Here is a 23,957-nt window from a genome sequence, read left to right as displayed (position 1 = left end):
TCCGTTTCAATAATTTTCCTTTAATACCACCTATTGATTCTATTTTTCTTAATAGTTTTTTGTGTGGTACTTTATCAATTACTTTTTGTAGATCTAGAAAAGCACAATCCGCCATCCATCCCTTTCTTGTATTATTTCTATTAGTCTCTTGACTCTGATCACCATGTTGTTGTTGCTCTGATGAACCTCTACTTCACTCTAGCAAGACCACTGGTGAAGAGGAGAAGAGTAACTGTGGAAAAGCTGAAGGAACCCAAAGTGAAAGAAAGGATGGCTAAGAACCTATGTGCAAAGGTAGAGATCAACGAGGAGGAAGAGGACATTGAGAGGGCCTGGGAGTCAAGTAAAAAGGTGATACTGGAGTCCATAGAAGCAACAGTTGGGTTTAAGTACATTGGAGACAAGAAGAAACGAACACCTTTTTGTAATGAAGAAATGCGGCAGTCAAGGATAAGAATGATGCTTTTAGGAAATGGCTTAAAGAGAGGACGGAAAACAGTAGAAGAAATTATGTGAGACATAGGAATGCAGCAAAAAGGACGAAGAGAAAAGTCGTGGGAGAGACATGGGAAAGAATTGTCAGAGATCTGGAAAAGGACTTCCATGGAATGAAAAAGCTCTTGTACTCAATGACTAAGGGATATAGAAAGGTTAACCACTTCCATATGGTGACGCCTATGTAGGCGGCATGAGGAGCAAGTGGGTACTCAATGATGCCAACGTCGCCATCTTGATTATATTTATTGTAGTCGTACCTACGTAATTTCCATTCTCTCTAAACTGGCTTCATCAATTTTCTATGGTTATCAAAATACACGGGTGAAAGAGAATGAACGATTGAACACTGACTTTATTTTCTATAATGCAATTATTATGACGCAACATCGCACGTCGGGCAGCTAATGCTGCCAGACGTGCGATGTGCCCAGAGTGAAGAGGTTAACAAAGAGAAGAGCTATTCACTGAAAGATGACCTGGGCAACCTACTAGTGGAATCAGAAGACGTCGATAGACAATGGAATGAGTATTTTGAGAACCTGTTGAACACACCCGAGGAGGACTTCGATATGAACACAAGTGATGACAATGATGACGAGGAAAATCAGGTTGGAGATGAAGATATTACAGAGGAGGAAGTTATAGTAGTACTCAAGCACATGAGAAACAACAAGGTAGCCGGGACTGACGAGATTCCTGCTGAGATATACAAATATGGAGGACAACATACCATCTACTACCTGACATGGATTTGCAACATGGCATGGAAAACAAAGAAGGTACCCATGGAATGGGGATCTGCAGTGATATATCCAGTTCATAAAAAAGGATATACAAATTGCAACAACTACCAAGCAATCTTTCTGCTACCACATGTCGGCAAGATATACGAGAGGAGACTGAGAACATTTGTAGAGGAGACACTTCACAAAGCACAACATGGTGTCTGCCCCAATCAAGGAATGACAGACTTTAGTTTTGCCTTGAAGATCTTGCTGGAAAAGTTGTGGGAATTCAACTATCCAAGATATCTAGCCTTCTTAGACCTGGAGAATGCCTTCGACCGAGTGCCAAGGAAAGAGCTGTGGAAGGCACTCAGACACATTGATCATAGGATTCTGCGAACACCGAGAAGAGCAATTTGCAGCCTATATGAATCGAACAAGACAACTGTACTACCCATTGGAGATAAAACTGTCTGGTTCAACGCTGGATCAGGAGTGAAACAAGGATCAGTCATCTCTCCCCTTCTCTTCATACTCCTGAAGGACCATGTTATCAAGAGTGTGGAGAATATGGAACCCACCAAGGGACTGGGAGAGGCAGATAAGTTTGCCTATGCAGATGATGTTGGAATCATAGAGGTTGCTTCGGAGTTGCTTGCAGTAATGGTTGAACTAAGGAACAAAGTTCTGCAAGACCATGGACCTAAACTCAATCTACAGAAGACGGAAGTATTGGTAGTCTCCCAACAAAACAAACCCCTCCAGGTGGAAGTTGACAGAATCACCTTGAAGCAGACCGCAGCACACAAATATTTGGGAGTTATGTACGATGACAAAGGAACCCATGGAGGAGCAATACAAGACAGAATTCAGAAGTTCACAGCAAATGTCAACTTCTTGTACCCCTGTTGAAGGACTAAGAACATGCAATATATAAGACCATCCTTCAGCCCATAATGACCTATGGTTGTGAGGTATGGACTTTGACGACGAAAACGACATCCCAAGTGCAGGCAGCAGAGATGTGAGTCCTGTGTTTTATCTGTGGAGTCATAAAAAGGGACAGACTAAGACATGAGACCATCAGGAAAGAGCTGGATGTGGAAAGCATAATCAATTACATTGAAAGGACCCAGTTGCGGTGGTATGGAGGATGGAGGAACATAGGATGCCGAGGAGGTGGTATCACTGGGTGCCCAACACAAGACATCCCCAGAGAAGACCAAGGAAGAGATGGGACCAAAACGTTGATGAAGCCCTCAGAAAGTGGAGAACATTGCTCGACAACGTCTGTGCTCGGGAGGTGTTCCTTGACTGAGAAAACTGGAAGAGGTTGGTCATCGACAGACCTAACGGCCTACCAAGGAGATGAGTGAGAAGGTGAGAAATATTGAGTAGAAGGAAATCAAGTTTGTGGCACATGATCTTCCTTGTCTGAATCCAAATTGTGTGGGATTCAGTATATTTTTTTTCTTCCAGATGTTTAACCCATCAACTTTCTATTTTCCTTGTCCCCTCCTTTATATATTGGTACAATATTTGCAATTTTCCAGTACTGTGGTACCTTTCCTTCTTTGAGTGAGTAGTCCATTATCTTGTATATTTTGTCTGTCAACTCATCTATGCATTCTTTTGATATCCAGTTTGCAATTCCATCCAGACCGTGTCATTTTCTGACATCACATTTTTTTTATTTTGTCTCTAATTTCCTTCAGTGTCACATTTATTTCTTTCATTGGGGGGGGGGGGTATCTTTCTCTTTTTATCTCTGTCTATTTTTGCATAATCATTTCTTAGTTCAATATATGTTTGCCACTTACTCTTTTTTTTTTTTTTCCACCTTTTCGAAGTTTTGTCTCTTCTATCTTTAGCCTCACTATATTTTTGTTGTACTAGCACTTATTGTATACCCATTTTTGCTTCTGTTTTGGTATGCATTTGTTTATTCCCTCAGTGTAAATTTCTTTTAATATTTTCCATTTCTCTTTCATCTTTGTTTCTTCATTTAAGTTTTCTTAATTTGCATTTTGAAAGAATTTTCTGAGTTTCTCAAAATCTGTTTTGTTGTACATTTGTCTTCCTTTTCTATGTTTCTCATTTCTTCTCAAATCAAATTGTTCTTTTAGTTCAAACTCTATTAGTAAGTAGTCACTCTTCCCATTTGGTGTTTTGTATTCTATTCTGTCCACAATTTCAGGTTCTGATGTAAGTATTAAATCTAGTCTCGAGGGTTCCTCATTGTTTCTATATCTGGTATTTTCCTTTACCAATTGAGTCATTGTGTATTCAGTGGTCATATCCAGTAGCATGTTTCCCCAGAGGTCTTCTCCACCTTTCACTGTCATTTCTTCTCAACATATTTCTTCCTTTCTGTAAATCAGTTGGTACATTCTTTGTGTTTACCAACATTTTGGAATGATCACTCTCTGTCCAAGACTGTGTTTTAGGGGGTACATTATGTCAAATTTTCTACTTTTTATGTCACTGTTTTTTACTTTCATCATAATACCACATTATTTTTTCTTTCTGTTATCTTGGTCACATTTAAGCCTTAGTCAAAAATATTACTCCATGTTTCTCTTTTCTGTTTTTCATCCAGTGGCTGTATAGACCTTGTCCCACAATGTTTGGTGGTAGAGGACTTTTTAATTTTGTCTCCACAATTCCCTTTATATCTGGTTTTCTAATGCTGGATAGTCATTTAATTCATTCAGTCCTAAAATCATGCCATCTATGTTGGTATAAGCTATTTTAAATTTTTTCCTTTCTCATCCTTTTCTGTCTTATTACATTTCCTTTTATTTTGATAAACCATTTTCTCAGCCTCAGGTCCAGCACTCTCTCTCTCTCTCTGTCCAGGACAAAATGTGACCTACAATATGGTTGAAACGCTCCTAAAACACAGTGGTAAAACCTCACGCTCGACCGGCGCAAAATAGTGTTATATGTGCGTAACTCAAAAACGGCCATTGTGTCGCATGGGACACTTCTCCATGCGGGGCCTCATATATATATATATATATATATATACATTTTTGTAATTTTCACTATTTTCTATCTTTGTAGTTTTGGGACCTCATTTTTGTTTTTATTGCTCTATATTGTTTTTCTTTAGAGTATTTTCCCATTCTATGCACATCCTCAATTTCTTTGTCCATATCCTGTCCTTCTTGTATCTCCTTCAGAATTGCTCTAGCAATTTCTTTCTCATCTTTTTCTCTTTGATATTTAGGTACATTTTTTTTTATACACAGTCCCTGACCCAATTTTCTTTCTTCTTAATTACTTTGATTACTATTTCTTTGGCATTTTCTTCCACTTGTACTATTTCTTTGGAAGTTAACTTTTGATTTTCCTGTTCCACTTTTATTGTTTTTTTATTTCTTGGAGATCAGTCTCCTTGATTGTTTCTCCCACTTTCTTGGTCACTGCCAGTATTTGTTCTTTCACTTTTTTTAAGGCCTTGTTTTTGTTTACCGTATTTTACGGCTTACAAGACACACTTTTTTTCCTAAACAAATACCCTGAAAATTGCTAATGCGTCTTCCAAGACGAATGTTGTATTGCAAGGCAACACCCAGGCTCATGTAAGCTTGGACACTTGACCGATAGCGACCTGGATTTGTATGTTGAGTCATTACACTATGATGTTAGCTTAAGTACTATTTAATTCAACCTTTTATATTATGTAAACTCAGTACTTAGCTGTTACAAGTATTTCCAATACCATAATCCTTCCTGGAGCCTACTCTACGTGTGGAGTAAATGGGCCATTCCCTCATCTCATAGCACACACACACACATACACACGAACGCACGCAAATGCCAGGTGCCTTTATCATTTACCACTAGGCTATCACACGTGTCATAAGATTTTTTGTCCTGGAAATTATCACCCATGACTAGTTCATCAAAACGGTTTAGTTATACTATCGCATACAAGCTACAAGTTGTACGATACGCCAAAGAACACTGTAAAAGAGCAGCAGAAAGACACTTTGGACCACCGCCTACCGAAAAAATTATTCGGCAGTGGAGTTTTATATATCTACATCCATATTTTTTAAATTTTTATCTTATTTTTATGAAAATAAAACCACCCTTGGACAATGAAAAATGTATAGTATATTTACTAATCACCAACCAGTATCATCACCATACAAACAAAATCGGACAATTGATTTTGTAATGTAAACAATACGTCCAATACGTGTCGTCCTTGCTTTTTATGTTTTTGTGTTCAGTGGTTGGGTATATGGTGAATGTGTTCTTGTATGAAAATGACTTTTTTTTTTTTTTTTTCTTAGAAATTTCTTTCAAATATTAGGGTGCGTCTTCCAAGATTCTCATTTCTGATCATATTTAATTCTTTTTTCAGATCGTCAAGCTCCTTATTGGTCTCTTCATTAACTCTGTTAGTTGAGCTATTTCTCTGTACATTTCCCTGTGCTCACTTTTCAATTCTATTATTTCATACAACAAATCAGTAATATCCCTATTTCTTAAAATATTTTTCTACCTAGGTTCTCTATCCAAATCTACTCCCCTACCTAAAATTCCACCTTCTCTTGCAAACCCAGAAAAGCATAATTATCCAACCTTTGGTATGATTTGGGGTTTTTATTCATACATGATCGTTTGGGGATTACTAGTGGTGATTCCACCCTGCTCACGTCCAGACATCTCTTTGCTGGTTAATTTTTCCTTTTTTCACTTTTATCTTTGATTTAAGTATTTATCACTAATTTGTATATTAATTACTCCATTTTGGTCACTCAATTTCTACAACTTACTTCGCATATGACGGTTGGCATCCAAGAATCTTAAAGGAAATGAAAAATGAGATTGTTGTTCCATTAGAAATTATTTTCAAGAAATCCATCATATCCGGAGATGTCCCAAGAGAATGGAAGCTAGCTAACATTACTCCCATATTAAAAAAATGTGACATAAAGAATCCAAATAACTATAGGCCTATAAGTTTGACTTCAATCGTAGAAAAAATAATGGAAACTATCATCAGAGATGCTATCGAACATCATTTAAAAAGTAACCGTTTGATAAATGATAGCCAGCATGGTTTCAGATGGAAACGTTCTTGTGTGACTAATTTACTCGAATTCTACAACACAGTTATCTTGAATTATGACAAAAGAAACAATATAGATTTAATATATCTAGACTTTGCAAAAGCTTTTGATACCGTCCCACACGAAAGACTACTTACTAAATTAGCTTTACACGGAATAAGTGGTAGCCTATTAAGTTGGACTAGTACAGTCGAACCTCGAAAGCCCGGACCCCGAATGCCCGGACCCTCGTATGACCGGTCGAAATGAACAAAGTGCGGACTTTTCAAGCAAAGTTCCCTATTTGTCAGGTAGGTGGCAGCGACGGCCGTACATGTGTACTCAAACCGGCCCAGTCAAGCCCCCACCAGGGCTGCCGTTCTGTAGAATTTTGTACCAAAACGTAGTAAAATAGCGGCATGTGGCAACTGCACAAGGACGTGAGGAAATTTTTTCTACATATAAGCGGGCTGTTAAAAACATTCAAAAACTCAAACTTTTGTTTAAAAATCATAGAACTAGTTATCAAGTAATAAATGGTACATCAAAATATAACTATTGGTAATTGTGTTACTTATAAGATATTATACCCCAAAAGATACGTTTTTACCGTGTAAAAAAATTTCTACGCTAAAGTTTCAGCTTTCTTTTAGTGATAATATTAAAAAAAAATATATATATATATATATATATCTTACTGAATATATTAGGGCATGGGGGCCTTGTATACATTCAAGAATAGAAAAAACTAGAACCAACATTTTGTCATAGTTTGACAAGTATATTTTGCTATGAAAGTCTGCACACGCCCGAGAAAATGTATGCCCCGGTATGGCAACACTCCCATTCTACAAGGCAGTGTAGAAAACGTGGCAACCCTGGACGCTACCACTGTCCCGCGTGCATACCTCCGATATTCACAGTGTACGTAATAAAAAATACAGTATAGTACACTGTATATACAGTACAATTACATGCCTGTATTACAGTTATCATTACTGAATTATTAGCATTATAGTGTTGTTATTATTACAGTGTTAGAGTATTATTCTTAGGCGTTTCTATACGTATACCGCTACGAAAATCTCCGGGTGTTAGGGCAATATTTTCGATGACCGGACTTTTGGCATGACCGGACCACCCTTCCCCCCAATTAATCCGGGCTTTCGAGGTTCGACTGTAATTGGTTGAATGGTCAAAAATAGAGAGTTGTTTTAAATGGAAAAACTTCTAGATGAAAAAATGTTACAATTGGAGTTCTTCAGGGTTCCGTTCTTGGGCCACTTCTATTCATAGTATATATAAATGATATAGACCATGGACTAAAATCTACTGTTTCCAAATTTGCTGATGATACAAAACTGTGCGGAATGGCAAATGATCACTTAAACCAATCAGATATTCAAGAAGAATTAGATGAATTACAGCAATGGTCTGAAAAGTGGCTAATGAAATTTAACACAAGTAAATGCAAGGTAATGCACATAGGTAAAAATAACAGTAAGTACGATTACAAGTTATTTGGAAAGTTGTTAACAAAAGTGAATAGTGAAAAAGATCTCGGCGTAATTATCAGTAATGAAGTAATGACCTCAAATCATCTAAGCAGTGTATTTCAGCCTCTGAGAAACCAAATAAGATTCTAGGACTGATTCCGCGATCTTTTGATTTCAAAAGTCCATCACCCATTAACAAGCTATATAAATTGTTAGTTCGTCCACATTTGGAATATTCTGTTTCCGTATGATCACCGAATCTCATTAAAGACATTGACAGACTGGAAAAAGTACAACGGCAAGCCACAAAACTGATTCCAAATATAAAAAATAAATCATACAAAAATCGACTAAAACATATGAATCTTTTTTCCCTAAAAAAACGTAGACTCAGAGGTGACTTGATACAGGTCTTTAAAATTCTAAAGGAAATTGACAGCATCAAAAGTGACAAAATTTTCACATTGAATGAGAATCAGACAAGAAACAATGGTCTCAAACTGTCCGAAAATAGATTAAATTTGGAAGTAGGTAGAAACAACTTTGCCAACCGTGTAGTTAATCAATGGAATAAACTTCCTGCACAGGTGGTGCAATGTAGTTCAGTTCGAAGCTTTACAAATCATTTAGATGAACACCTAAGCAAGATGCTGTACATACATACATACATATACCAAGGCTTTTTCCCCCTTCCAAGGGAGGTAGCCACAAAGGGAAAGGCATAAAAACACTCCCACCCATTTCATCCCTAAATACACTCCACACCCCTCCCACCCTTCCTCTCATCTGAGCACCTCCTGGATGACGGGTCATCCCTGAACCCTGCCCACCGCCCTGGGTCAGAAGCAGTGTCGCAAGACACAGTACATCCACAGCAAGGCCGCTTCATTTAATCGGCGACCCCCCCTCTCCGTCCCCCTTTGCATATAAAGGGAGGACGGGGAGAAATCCCTTCGGGCTGCGTCAAAATGTACTCACACATACTACCCCCCCACCCCCCCGCCCATTCCTCCTCATGCAGTCACAACATCATCCATATACAACCATTCTCCACTCACCTCTCTCTTCCGTCCTCTCCCTTCCTTCCTCAACAGACATTCCCCTCTTCCCCAAAGCCCCCTTCACCCCATCCATCCACCTCATCCTAGGACGTCCCCTCATGTTCACTCCCTCCACATCTGCCTTCCATACCTCTTTTACTAGTCTTTCTTCACTCATTCTTTCCATGTGTCCAAACCATCCTAATATTCTTTCATCAACCCTCTCTCCCAAATCCTTTTTCACCCCTGTTCTCCTCCTCACCTCCTCATTTCTCACTCTATCTAGCCTAGTAACCCCCACCATACTTCTCAGACACCTCATCTCAAACACATTCAAACTCCTTCTCTCTTCTTCTCTTATGTTCCACGTTTCTGCCCCATACAGTGCTGTTGGCACAATCACTCCTTCATACAGTCTCCTCTTCGCATCCATTCCCAAATGTCTATTTCTCATTACACTCTTTAAACCACCAAGGCATTTACTCGCTTCTCTCAATCTACATTCTACCTCCACCTTCACTCCACCTTTTCCTGCTACACTTGCACCCAAGTATCTAAAACTATCCAATTCCTCCAGTCGCTCTCCCTTAATGTTCACTTCCAGTCTACTGCCACTTTCACCCCTTGTACATCTCATCACCTTACTTTTACCCACATTTATCTTTAGCTTTCTTCTATCACATACTCTCCCAAACTCTGCCACCAGCTTCCTCAATCCCTGCTCTGACCCTGCGGAAGATGCTGTAATGATTATAATTTATTTCATACTATTTGTTTTTGTTTTGTTATCATTTGTCTGATTCTGATTTATTATTAGTTATATGTCAATTTATTATTATTTACTATTTACCTGTTTGTTTATTATTTAACTATACCTATGCATTTATTTATGTATTTTATTTGTTATTTACATTATTATAGTTTTTATTTATTATTTTATTATGATTTTTTTTTTCGCATCCTACCTAGATATGGACCAAAAGGTCTCCTGTCGGCATGCTCCGCCTTTGTAATCCTTTGTATGTAAATACAACTAGTGTTGTTCCAAAATATCCTAGCAATGAAGCACTGCTCAGCACAGAGGAGCTCTTTCCAGATATCTGACTGACTGCTGTGTGTGTGGGTGTTCTGCTATGTAATGTAGTTGGTATGCTATGTGGAGGCTGTGGCAAGTGTTTGTGTGCCTCTCATGTCAAGGTGATCCTTGACTTTGAGGACTAGTTTTATGGTGTAAATATTTTGTAGGTGTTGCATTTGTGCAGCCTGTAATTGTCTAGGGTTTTGTTTTGCATGGTCTGAAGGGTGTTGTGGTGTGTCTTAGTGAGATTAGGGGCCCATGTGGGGTTTGCATAATCCATCACTGGGCAAATGCATTGTATACTGTAGTATTAGTTTCTTTGTTTTGTCCAAATGTTGTTCCAGCAATTGATTTAACACTTTAAATCTAGGTGTGCATTTTGGCCATACATATGTGATGTGTTGTTGGAATGACATTGATGTATCATATGTTACACCAAGAATCTTGGGTATATGTGTTTTTGGTAAAGAGGTTTGGGTATGTATTTTGTGTCTCCTCTCCAATTGGTGAGAAATGTGGCTGTAGATTTGGTAGGGGCTATTTTGAGTCTGTAGTGAACCAGATATTAAATGTGTCAAGGTATGGTTGTATTACTGGGGCTTTGTGTTATGTCATATGCATAAGAAAATATTATTTTTATGGTGTGATGTATGGGTATATTGTGTATGTATAGATTAAAGAGTGTGGGAAATAGAACTGAACCCTGTGGTACTCTGTACCTAAAGTTTCTGGTGTGCTTCACCTGGTATTCTTTCTCTTTTTCCTTATTCAATTTACTCACCTTCAGCACCTCTCTTGTCTCCCTCTGTTTTATCTTCTTGTAGCCTCCTTTCACAATTTCCTCTCCAGACATATGCCTGACAATCTGTTGCTCTCTCTCCTGAACACCTTTACATCCAGAATTCTTCCAGTCCTTTTGGTAACTACTTCATTGTCCATGTACTACTTCTTGACTATCCTCTCACTAGTCACTCTGGCCCATGTATGTTTATGCTCATCTTTTATTTTAAATACTGTGTTATCATTATTTCCCTTTCATTACTCATCTCTATCATCATATATTCACTCACAATTTTCTTTTCCAACTAATTGCTCCTAGATATAGAGCAAGTAGCAGAGTCACAAGTTGATGACACATCAGCTGTTACTGGAGAATTAAAACCACAGGATTACTTAGAAAAAAAATATATTAACAACAACAAGAGCAATAAGAAGAAGCATGGGAAAAATACAGCAGACAATGGAGAGCAAGAGGTTTGTGATTATCACTTCTTTTAGTCTCTATAAATATAAAATGGTCTCCAGGTGGGCCTATAGTTTTTAAGGAAGAACTAATGTGTTGTTTTCTGTGTTAAGAGTAAAGAGACCTTGGTGTTGCTGTGTGAAAATTTATCCAAGAACCAACTTATAATTTTTGGTATTGGTTGTACAGGTTGGAATATTGTCAAACAAGCAATACAGGTATGGAGGTACTTAGAGTGAACTGCTTAAATGAGAAAGAAAAGGAGAAGGAGTATAACAAGAAACTGAGAGAGGAGTGGGAGGGAGTGAAGGATAGAGTAGAACTAGGAGTGGAGGAGGAATGGGGATGATTCAAGGAAGGAATCATAAGTTGTGCAAAGATGGTGTATAGAACAAGGAGGACAGGAGGAAATAGAAGGAAGGGTAGTGAGTGGTGGGATGAGGAAGCAAAGGGGTGTAAAAGAGAAAAAGCAGGCTTTCATAGATTCATTACAAATTAGGACAAGGGAATCATATGAGAGGTACAAAGTAAAGAGAAGAGAAGTAAAGCATAAGATAAAGGAGACAAAGAAGAGAGCAGATGTGAAATGGGGTAAGAGTATGACAGAAAATTTTGAAAGTAATAGAAAAAATGTTTTCGAAAGAAATTAAAAGAGGAAGAGGAGGCAAATCAAGTAGAGAAGAAAAGGTAAAAGGTGCAGATGGAGAGATGATAATGGAGGAGAGGGCAGTAGGAGGAAGGTGGGGAGATTATTTTAGGGAGTTGCTAAATGTGAAGAAAGATAGGGAGGGAAAGATAGTTGCAGTGGGAAGTGCCAAGAAAATGACCATGATGAGTGAGGAAAATGGAGGAGAAATAAGGAAAGATGAAGTGAAAGCAGCTGTTAAGATGATGAGAGCAGGTAAGGCACCTGGTCTGGATGGATACCATGTAGAATGTCTGAAAAAAGAGGTATAATGATGGTGGACTGGCTGGTGATGTTATTTAATGTTTGTTTAAGAGAGGGTAGAGTGCTGGACGACTGGAGGAGTGCCTATATAGTTCCACTTTACAAGGGGAAAGGGGACAAGTGTGAGTGTAGTAGTTTTAAAGCTTGTTAAGTGTAGTTGGGAAAGCTTATGGGAGGGTTTTGATTGAGAGGATTAGGAGAGGAAGAGAGGGAGTAATTGGTTAGGAACAGTGTGGCTTTAGGACAGATAGTTGTGTAAATCAGATTTTTGTGGTAAGACAGATATGTGAGAAAGCTATAGGAAAAGGTAAGGATGTATTTTGGGCTTTTATGGATCTGGAAAAGGCTTATGACAGGGTAGACCTGAAGGCACTATGGGAGGTATTGCAAATATATGGGATAGGAGGAAAGCTGTTAAGAGCAATCAAGTTTTTAACGAGAGTAGTAGAGCTTGTGTTAGGATTGGAAATGGAGAGAATAAGTGGTTTGAGATAAAGGTGGGACTTTATCAGGGATGTGTTATGTCGTCCTGACTGTTCAACTTATAGTTGGATGGGGTGGTTCAAGAGGTAAATGCAAGGGTAGTGGGTGAGGGATTGGAGATGGTTAAATAAAATGGAGAAAAGTGGGAGGTGAGTCAGTTGTTGTTTGCTGACGACACTGTGCTTGTAGAAGGATCAGAGGAGGGATTGAGGAAGTTAGTGACAGAGTTTAGGAAGGTGTGTGAAATAAAGAAGATAAATATGGGTAAAAGTAAGGTGATGAGATGTACAAGGTGAGAAAGTGGCAGCAGACTACAAGTGAGTATTAAGGGAGAGAGACTGGAGGAAGTGTATAGTTTTAGATACTTGGGTGCGAATGTGGCAGGAAAGGGAGGAATGGAGGTGGAGGTAGATGGTAGATTGAGAGAAGCAAGTAAATGCCTTGAGGGATTGAAAAGTGTAATGAGAAATACACATTTGGGAATGGATGCTAAGAGGAGATTGTATGAAGGAGTGATTGTGCCAACAGTACTGTATGGGGCAGAAACATGGAATATAAGAAAGGAAGAGAGGAGTTTGAATGTGTTTGAGATTAGGTGTCTGAAAAGTATGATGGGGGCTACTAGGCTAGATAAAGTGAGAAATGAGGTGAGGAGGAGAACGGGTGGTAAGGGAGTTGGAAGATAGAGTTAATGAAAGAGTATTGGGATGGTTTGGACACATGGAAAAAATGAGTGAAGACAAAAGAGGTATGGAAGGTAGATGTGGAGGAAGTGAACATGAGGGGCGACCTAGGATGAGATGGATAGATGGGGTGAAAGGGGCTTTGGGGAAGAGGGGAATATCTGTTGAGGAAGGACAGGAGAGGACAAAAGATGGGTGAATGGAAAATGTTGTATATGGATGAAGTTGTGATGCATGAGGTGGAATGGGTGGGGGGATGGGGGGTGAGGTAGTATGTGTGAGAAAAATTTGACGCAGCCCAAAGAGATTTCTCCCCATCTTCTCCTTTTCTGCATGAGGGGACGGAGAGGGGAGGTTGCCGATTTAATGAAGTGGTCTTGCTGTGGATGTGCTGTCTTGTGACACTGCTTCTGACCCAGGGCAGTGGATAAGATGCAGGGATGACCTGTCATCCAGGAAGTGCCAAGATAAGAGGGGAGTGGAGTGTATTAGGGATGGAATGGGTGGGAATGGTTTTTATGCCTTTGTTTTTTGGCTACCTCCCTTGTAAGGGTGATGAAGCCTTTGGTATATGTATGTATGTACCATTTCTGGCAAAAAGAGATAACTTGTCATCCCTTTATTTTATTGTCCTTTTCCCAACTTTAGAATCAAAAGTAAAGGGAAATTACACACTTATTTTACTCTTTTATATCTTATTTTACAATTAATAATCCAGGTTTCCAGTGAATTGGAAGGGTGGTGGTGGAGGAAGCATGTTTTTTTCTGACATCATGTCGACACCAATGTTGTAAATCCTCCTCTACCTCCTCACATAAGAGAGAATAGCCATCAGATGAACTTGCACTCTCATCTGATGTATCCAAGCTTCTAATTGAAGCTTCATATTCTCATCTTCTGAGCTCGACATCTGGTCATAACTTAGAAAAAAGAAAAAATAAAGTGTATGTGCTCTAAAGCAATGAGTCTGCTTCATTTGACTGATGCCATATTACTAACAAATGCATCCTGAGGCGGAAGAGACACAGCTACCAGATGTACGAGTCACTGAGTATGCTCATTGACAGCTGAGAAGGGCCCTAATTCTGTTATTATACTCATCTGTGTCTGTTTTTGAAACCTTCTGTTTAGACAAATTTACTTGTTGCACTCTGAAAAAAAAAAAGAAGTGAAGACGAATTTACTTGTCCTTGCCGGGTAAGGGGTTAAATAAATAAAATAGATACATGTATACATATACCAATGGCTTTTTCCCCCATACAAGGGAGGTAGCCAAAAGAAAAAGGCATAAAATCTACTCCCACCCATTCCATCCCCACATACTCCACACCCATTCACCTCCATCCCCCCCTCTTAGATTGGCTCCTCCTGGATGACGGGTTATCCCTGCATCTCACCCATTGCCCTAGGTCAGAAGCAATGTAGGAAGACACAGCACATCCACAGCAAGTCTGCTTCATTTAATTGGTGACCCCCCCTCCGTCCCCTCATGCAGAAAAAGAGAAGACTGGGAGAAATATCTTCAGATTGTGTCAAAATATCATTCACATTTACTCCTGTCACAACTTAAGCATGCTTGCCCTTACTATAGGATTTTCTTACTTCAACAGGATGTAAATAAAATGGTGAGGTGCAAACAAATTAATTTAATTTACATAATATAAAAATATAAGGAATATCTTACTCTAGACAGGGCTATTTACAGATTGTGAGTAAGGGAAGTCTGAAAGGTCACTCACATCCTCTACTCTTAAACAGAGCCACACAACACTGGTGCCAATGTGTGCCTCTATAAGCCTAGTCTATCCCTATATGGCTTCACACAATCCTTCCACTTCTTTATTTTTGTGTGAATAAGCCTTACAACAATCATTTCCTATCTAGACTAATGTGAGAACATAAATATATATGTGAGGATGCTACTTCGTGTCATAGTGTTCATATGCCCTCTGACCTCATGGGGAGAAGGCCTCAATTATGTGTTCCTCCACTGTCTGCGCAGCAAAACTCATGTTATACCTAAGTTTATAATCCTCCATCTTATTATCCAATTTAAGATAACCTACTAATTGGTTGAATTTAACATCTATAGGCATTTTACTAAGGATGGCGAGTGCTATGGCCCTTCCTAGGCTGCAGCTTATGGCACCATATCTGTGTCTTCTTGTGTCAGTGACACATCATGGAACATGACATATCCCCCTTCCTCAAATGAAAATGTTTAAGCCTGTGAAGCAAAGCTTAAACATTTTGTATCAGGACATGACAAGGTGTCGATTACTATATTTTGTTTTCCCAGGATGTGTTGAACACCTAAATCATATCCCTGGAGTGCTAATGCCCACCTGGCCAGTCTGTCATTCAGTGTTTCCCCACCTATGATATTTTTCAAGGGGTTATGTTCACTCAGGATGATAATTTTTTTGTTGAGAAAAATTTGGAATTTCTACAAAGCTAATATGAGACAGAGGGCCTCCTTCTCAGTGGTAGAATACCATCTTTGGTAATCCTTGAGGATTTGAGACATAAATGAGATGGGCCTCATGACACCATCCTTTTCCTGAGCAAACATAGTACCTACTGCTACATGACTGGCATCACAAAAAATATAGACTTACTATAATAAGGAGCTATCAAGACAGGACGATCTGATAGGAACTTTTTAATTCCTCAATGGTTGCATCAGCACCTTCATCCCACCTAAAATGACTATAAGAGAGCATGTGGGTTAAAGGAGCAGCTACTTCTGCAAAATTTGGACAGTACCTCCAATAGAATTCAAGCATGCCCATGAATCATCTGATACCTCACTTTGTCTTCAGGACCTGGAATTCCACAATGTCCTTCACTCTGGCTTCTAACAGTGTGATGCAATTCTGGCCGACCTGATGTCCTAGATAGTCATTGGTGCTCCTCCCAACGGCACTCTCCTTCAGGTTCACAGTAAGCTGGGCTTGTTCTAGTCTGTCAAGTAAACTCCTCAATCTGTGCATGTGATCACTCCATGTATCAGAGAACACAACTATGTCATCCAAGTATGCTGTAACACCTGGCAATCCATCAACTAGCCAGTTTACAATTGCTGAAAGGATGCTTCACTAATGTTTTATACCAAATGGGTCACTTTATATTGAAAGTGTATGTGTGGAGTAACAAAAGCAGATATCTCAGTAGCTCTGCTTGTAAGAGGGACCTGATAATATCCCTTCATAAAGTCAAGTTTTGACAAGAATTTTGTAACAGCAACTTCTTCAATGAGATCATCTATTCTGGGGAGAGGGTAAAGGTTTGCTTTTGTGACTGCATTCACCTTCCTGTAATCAATACATAGTCTCCACTCACCTCCGGGCTTAGGTACCAGCACAGCTGGTGAAGCCCAAGGACTAGTACTAGATTCCACTAATCCTTGATCCACAAGCTGCTTCACTTCCTTCTCCATGACACTCTTCTTCTGGGGCAACAATCTGTAGGGAGTTTGCCTCACCGGTTTGGCTCCATCTTCTAAGATGACATGTAATATTGCTTGAGTAATGGTGGGGCATCAGGAAAAAATCATGGCATTCTTGCAGAGGAGAGCTCGGACTTCTTCATGCATCTCTCCCTGTGACCTGTCCAAATCATAGAATAAGTTTAGATCCCCAATATCTGAATCAAAGTTCCCATCAGCTTGTCCTGTTCCATCATACCAACTGCCTTCTCCTCCACAATCCCATCAAAGTTCTTCAAGAGATTTTTATGTGCTTGTTGCATGCCTGATCTCCTCATCAGGTTTTGGATCAAATAGTTATTTCCACCCTTTCTTTCCAGCACTTTGAACAGTCCTTCATATTTTGGGTGCAATGAAGTTTTCTCATGAGACAAAACAAGAACATAATCCCCAATATTTAGCTCCCTTCTAATTGCCTTCTTATCATATTAATCCTTTAGGAGTTTTGCGACTTTTCAAGATTTCTTTTTGATATCTGCCTAATCTTCTTCAACTTCTCGAAGTTAGTACCAACTACCTTTGTGTAAGGGGTATTTCCTTCTGAACTCTTCAATAACCAATTCTTATAAGGATGCAAGGGGTTCTTGTGGAGTTTTACTGAACATCAAGTAAAAAGAAGAAAATCCTAGGCCCTTGTGTACAGTTCATCCCAATCCTTCTCAAATTCAAACACAAATGCTCTGATCATGTGTTTTAAAGTTCTTTGGAACTTTTCAAGGGTCCCTTGACTTTGGGTGTGATATGCTAATGTGATCACATGCTCCCAGGGCCCTTTTGAATATCCCACTTAAAAAGTTAGTACTTCTGTCACTTTGTACATCCCAAGGCATACCCATCTTACTAAAATATGATATTAAGGCCTTGGTAATTGTCCTGGTCTTTATGTTCGAGAGGGGTATTGCTTCAGCATACTGTGTGGAATTGCATAGTACAGTGAGAAGAAATGACCTCCCAGACTTAGTTTTTGTGAGAGGTCCTACACAATCAATTACTACTCTAATGAAAGGATCCTTAGTGACAGGAACTTGGCACATGTATGCCTTATTGGGTGTGTCACTTGGCTTCCCAGTCACTTGACACAAGACACACTTCTTGATGAAGTTCTTGACATCTGACAACTGAGGCCAGAAGAAATGCGTCAAGATTAATTGTGTAGTTTTGGTGATTCCAAGGTGGGCACACATAGTTGAGTGAGCTAGCCTCACAATCTTCTTCCTAATTTTCCGTGGAATCACGATTTGGGATATAGTATCACATCCTACTTTTTCTAGTGCCTTATAACTTCTCATATGTTTACCCAGTTGTATTTTGTGGGAAGGGGAGCTACGCTCATGGTGTCCCGCCTTTGTATCTCGCAGTGTCTAGTTTGCTCTTAAACTGATGAATGGTTTTTACACACACTATTTCATTGTCCAGTTTGTTCCAAGTGTCCACCTCTCTATGTGGAAAACTGTTTTTCTTCAGATCTCTTCTGTAGCTATGTTTTTTTTATTTTCTTTCCATGTCCTCTTGTGCTTCTCTTGTCCTAGTTAAGTCCTCTCTATCGAGTATTCCTGTGCCCTTCATGATTCTGTAGATGGTCAGTAGGTCACCTCTCTCTCTCCTTTGCTCCAAAGTCAGTAATTCCAGTTTAGCCAGTCTCTCCTCATATGACAAGTTTCCAATTGCAGGTGCCATTTTTGTTGCTGCTCACTGGATTCTTTCTATTTTCTTTATATTCTTTTTGGTACTGGGTGACCACAATGTCGCCTCATATTCAAGTCTAGGCTTTATCAGTGTTACCAATATTTTTTTAACAGTTTCTTCGTCCAAATATATAAATGTCACTTTTATTGATCTTAGCAAGTTGTAGGATTCTCTAACAATTTTGTTTATCTGTTTATCATAGGACAAGTCATTTGAGATAATTACATCCAAATCTTTTTCGGATCTCTCCTTCTTTACCTCCTTGGTTCCAATTTTATATTGTCCTGATATTCTGTTTTTGTTTTTTCCAAACTCCATCATGGTACACTTGTTAATATTGAAGTCTACTTCCCATTTCTGACTCCAGTTCCATACCTTATTCAGGTCTTCCTGCAGTGATTCGCAATCCTTTTCAGTTTTTACTTTCTTTAAGGGGATCGTTCATCAGAAAAAAAAAAATAAAATAAAAAAAAATCTGAAAATATTTCCTCTAAAAGTGTTGCTCATAAGCTATCTCGTGGCTGAGTATGGAAGCTGTATCTTGATTTTACTATCTAAAAAAATATAATACAGTACCCCCCACCCTACTGTGGCTGGGTCGTGTGCGCTGCGTACTGCATATTACGTTTTCTGTTGTTACATATATTTGCTAACAAAAGAAGCTGTGTATTTTGCACAATATTTATGCTTTTGTATGATAAATAATAGCATACGAGCTAATATGTTGACAGATGCTGTGACAGTTGACACAGTATTATGGGAAGGCAATACGTGATTGTGTGAATACTGATGTTCAGACAATGCGTAAAGCTATCATGGCCTCCTACCTGCATTCTGTCAGCACAGATGAGAAGCCATTGCATTCTTACTGTCCTAAGGGAGAAGACTCGTGGTGTTTTTTTTCCAGAGAGCACTAGCCAGGCAAGAGGAACCCGAGTCTCACAGAGTCAAGAAGCCGTTCTTGGCGAAGATTCCCACCTCTACAGAGCTTTTAGAGAAATGCCTCAAGGGAAGAACACAAAACCAAAATGAAAGCTTCCATGCAAAGATCTGGGCTTTGAGTTCAAAGAGGAAGTTTGCATGAGCAGCTAGAGTTCAATTCTGTGCTCAAGTTGCACTTCTGAACCACATCTTTAGTTATGAACTTGCATATATGCCATCAGCAAGAGGGACAACAACCAGTGATACCATAAAACAGCTTAGGATGGCAGATAAAGATCGTCTGTTGCCAAAGATGCATCGCGCCAAGAAAAGGAAAAGTACAATATAACCCTGGTGGATACTAACTGGATTCATCATATAAACCTGTAATTAATCAAAAGCTGGCAACAAAGAGTAGGGTTGTACCTATGATACCCTTTCAACACCATAACATCCTAAATGATGAAAGGGGACCAGTAACTATGAACAAAAAAACTCATTCCTGAAAAACTTGGTTTTTGCGCATTTAACTTGATTCATATCCAAAACGCCTTCACTGATTTTTAACTGCAAATCCTTTTCAGATTCAGCATAATTGGGAGAACATTTGGAGGCAGATTTATGTCCTGTCATGGACTAGTAGAATTTTTTCATATATACATTTTGTTTTGTTTTTTTTTGCTTTTTTCATCAACTTTGGATTTTTTTTTCTCGTAACAGACTGATCAGAACATCATAATTCTGCCTCTGTTTCTTCATCTATCTTAGCCCATTATAAAGACAAAAAATAATCAATATCCAGTCAAAGATCTATCCTCTGAATCAATTTCAAAATTTTCAAAAATTACCCCTCGAAAAAAAAAAAAAAATCACAATAAAAAAAAAAAAAAAGTATAAGCATAAATGACTTGAAAATTCGGTGGTATCTTCTCTGAGACAAGACAGTTTCTAGGAAAAATCTCAGCCACTTTCACCCCAAACTAAAAAAGTTCGATTTTCTAATGGACAATCCCCTTATCAGTTTGGCATCGTCTGCAAAAAACTCATGTAACATTTCACATCATCATCCATATCATTCACATAAATAGCAAACATTATTGGAGCCAATACAGATCCTTGCAGTACTCCACTGATCACCTCTTTCCTATCTGAATAATTTTCTCTGAGCACTACTCTCATCTTTCTACCAATCAGGAATTCCTCCATCCATTTTAGTAGGTTCCTTTGTATCCCTCCTGTTTGTTCCAGTTTTTTTAATAATTTTTTGTGTGGTACTTTGTCAAAAGCTTTTTGTAAGTCCAGGAAGGCTTAATCAACCCATCTATTCCTTTCTTGCACTACGTCTATTAATCTTGAGTAGAAAAATATTAAGTTTGTGGTACATGATCTTCCTTGTTTGAACCCAAATTGTCTTGGGTTTATTATATTGTTGTCTTCCATCTATTCTTGATGATTTTCTCACAAATTTTGGCTATATTGCTTGTTAGTGAGACTAGCCTATAGTTAGTTGGTTCTTCCTTGTTTCTTCCTTTATGTATTGGTACAATGTTAGCATTTTTCCAGTCTTTTGGTATTTTTCCTTCTTTAAGTGAGCAACTTTTTATATATTGTGTCTGTTAGTTCTTCTTTGTATTCTTTTAGAATCCAATTTGCAATTCCATCCAGGCCATGTGATTTCCTGACATCAAGATTTGATAGATGTAAAATTTCTTTTTGTGTTATTGTTATCTCGCTCATGGGGGGAGATTGCCTTTCATTACTTTCGTCCCAATATTGTACTTTCTAGTGAAGACAGATTTGAAGTGATTATTCATGACTTCGGCCATTTCTAATTCTTCTGTGTATTCTATATTCCCTTGGCATAGTTTCACCATTTCCTGTTTGTTTTTAAGTTCCCCATTCACATATCAATAGAATAGCTTGGGTTGCTCTTTGCATTTGTCTATAATATCCTTTTCATGGTTCCTTTTTTCCTCTCTTCTCACTTTAACATATTTCTATAGTTTATATAAACTTGCCATTTTCAATTTTTTTTATCTTTTCTCCATCTTTTCCAAGCTCTGTCCCTTCTGTCTTTTGCCTCACTGCATCTTTTGTTGAACCAGCATTTAATGTACACTCTCTGTAACTTCTGTCTTGGTACATACCTATTCACCCTTTCATTGTAATTATCCATCAAGATATCCAATTTCTCTTCCACTTTTGTCTCTTCCATGTAAAATTTTTCCCAGTTTCCATTCTGGTAGAATTTCTTTAATTTTGCAAAGTTCGTTTTGTTTTACATCAGTCTTCCTTTCCTATGCTTTTCATTTCTCTCCATGTATATTTCTTCCTTTAGTTCAGTCTCAGTGAGTATATGGTCACTCTTTCCAATTGGTGTCTTGTATTGGATTTTATCCACAATTTCAGGTTCTGTTGTAAATATTAAATCTAGTTTTGACAGCTCATTATTTCTGTATCTGGTGTTTTCACTGACCCACTGAGTCATTGTATATTCCATGGTCATATCCAGTAATACATTACCTCACAAGTTGTATCCTCACACTGCCATGTTCTCCCAACAAATTTCTTTGCAATTGAAGTCCCCCATAATTACCAGATTACCCCCACCCATTAGTATCTCATTTAATGATTGCCTTGTACCTTCTAGCATTTTTGTATGCTCGTTCCCTTTCCAGGCGTTTGTTTTTGGGGGCACATAAGTCACCACAAACTTTCTACTTTTCATGTTCTTGTCTTCGACTTTTATCATGATCAGTTCTACATTACCTTTGCCCTCCGCAATTTTTGCCACATTCAAGTTTTTCTTGGCCAAGAACATGATTCCTCCTCCCTGTTTCTTGTCTCTGATTTTAATTCAGTAATTGTATAGTCCATGTCCAACATTGATGGATGGTATTTCACCCCTTAGTTTAGTCTCCACAATTCCCATTATGTCTGGTTTTTCTTCTAGCAGGTAATCATTAAGTTCATTCAGTCCTGAAATTAATCCGTCAATGTTGGTATAGGCCACTTTAAATTTTCTTCTTTCTCCATCTTTTTTTCTGTCTTTTGTACACCATCTTTCATGACGAACCTGGTCTTGCTGTGTTTCTCTTCTTCCTGCTCCTCCTCCTCAGCTGCTTGGCACACCTCCAGATTCAGGTCTTCCTACTGTAATTGGATGAGTCTTTCCCTGTCTTTGGCATTCTCACAGATCACCTCTGCCAAGACATTGCCTCTTTGGTCTTCACCTACACCTTTTGCTCCTAACTGCTTCTCTTCCTTGCTGAGTTCATTTTATGACCCCTTTAGGACCTCATCTGCAATATTGGCTTCAAATAGGGGACCCAGGTTTTCATCATCTTGTTCATCTTCCTCTCGTGCTTTCTTGGTCTGGGCCCTGGTGATGATTGCCACTGGGTCTGCCATGTCAGGTTCATCGTTTGTCTGATCATGGGGTCATCTACCATCTTGAGTCTAACCTGGACTATCTCACCTACATCATTCCCAAGGAGGATGTCTATTCCTTTCACTGGAAGTTCTGCTGCTACTTCAATGCTCGCTGTTTGACCATCTATTTCAAGTAGTACCTTAACTATGGGTACTAATGTCAAAACTCTGGCCAATCCCATGGTGAACTGACCTATGTACTTTTTTTTCTTATCCTGGTATCACATCTGGCCTCACAATGGTGCGGGATGCCCCAGTGTCTTGCAAAGGCTTGACCGCATACTTCCTTTTACTCCCCTCTATTCCTATCTTGGCATCTTTCACATAAGGTAACCACTCTTGGCTGACTCCTGTATTTTCCATTTTGTCTAACCTATTTTCACCTACACAGCAATTGCTATCATCCTTCTTGCCTGCTGCTTCCCTCTCCTTTGTCTTTTTATAATCCTTTCCTTGTCTCCAGTCTTGTGTGTCCCCTTTGTTTCCATTTCCCTTGGGGCAGTTTTCCATCCCATGATTGTTGGCTCTGCAGGTGTAACATCTACTCTGATTCACATTCCTCTTGTTTCCTTCTACACACATTATTTCCTGCTTAGTTTGCTTGTTTCCCATTTCCTCCCTGTACCTTTGTTCACTCTGCGTAACATAACAATCCTGAGTTCTGTGTCCGAATCTCCCACAGCTAAAACATTGGATTGGTCTCCTTCAGCTTTCCCCTACTTGTAACCTCAAGTATCTCTGACTCAGAATCATATATGCACCTCAGTTCTCACCCCTCTGAGCTTGTGTCATACCTTTTCTTCTATTATCGCTTGTCCTTAATGCAAAGTTTTCCGCAAAGCTCACTGCCTGTAATAATGTCTCACATTTCTGCATGGTTACATGTAGCCTAGCCTCATTGTTCAACAAATCAAGGAATTGTTCAATCACTACCACCTCCAGGATTTTTCAGCAGTCACTTTCTGCATGTATCCATTTGTCTAGGTCACTCCTCACATTCCAGGCTAGGTCCATATATCCATGACCAATATCCTTCCTAACTTCTCTGACTTTCTTTCAGAAATACTCTGGGGAAATCTCATATGCCTTTAATATTTCATTCTTAATTTGATCATAATCATATATACCATCAGAAAATTTGCAGTGATTTGTGTGCCCCCAAAAACA

The 23,957-nt window shown here is 38.9% G+C and overlaps 1 protein-coding gene across 5 annotated transcripts in view; it reads left to right on the top strand.

Moving 5' to 3' along the window:
* The window catches only part of LOC143038544 (dnaJ homolog subfamily C member 21), a 232,255-nt gene that overhangs the window by 196,088 nt on the left and 12,210 nt on the right, over positions 1 to 23,957 (top strand). For 3 of the 5 annotated variants that reach the window (XM_076207873.1, XM_076207874.1, XM_076207872.1), the window contains one exon: positions 11,006 to 11,160. The exons of 1 other annotated variant lie outside the window; for it this stretch is intronic. In XM_076207873.1, coding sequence (XP_076063988.1) covers positions 11,006 to 11,160 — 155 coding nt within the window. Of the gene's footprint in view, positions 1 to 11,005; positions 11,161 to 16,086; positions 16,208 to 23,957 lie in introns of all 5 variants that reach the window. One more of the 5 variants, XR_012967578.1, reaches the window with a different exon arrangement.

Source organism: Oratosquilla oratoria, chromosome 24 (genome assembly GCF_046742065.1).
Source record: "Oratosquilla oratoria isolate Oo_2021 chromosome 24, ASM4674206v1, whole genome shotgun sequence".
In the NCBI taxonomy this organism is placed as follows: domain Eukaryota; kingdom Metazoa; phylum Arthropoda; class Malacostraca; order Stomatopoda; family Squillidae; genus Oratosquilla; species Oratosquilla oratoria.
This window is presented reverse-complemented; position numbering and strand designations above follow the sequence as displayed.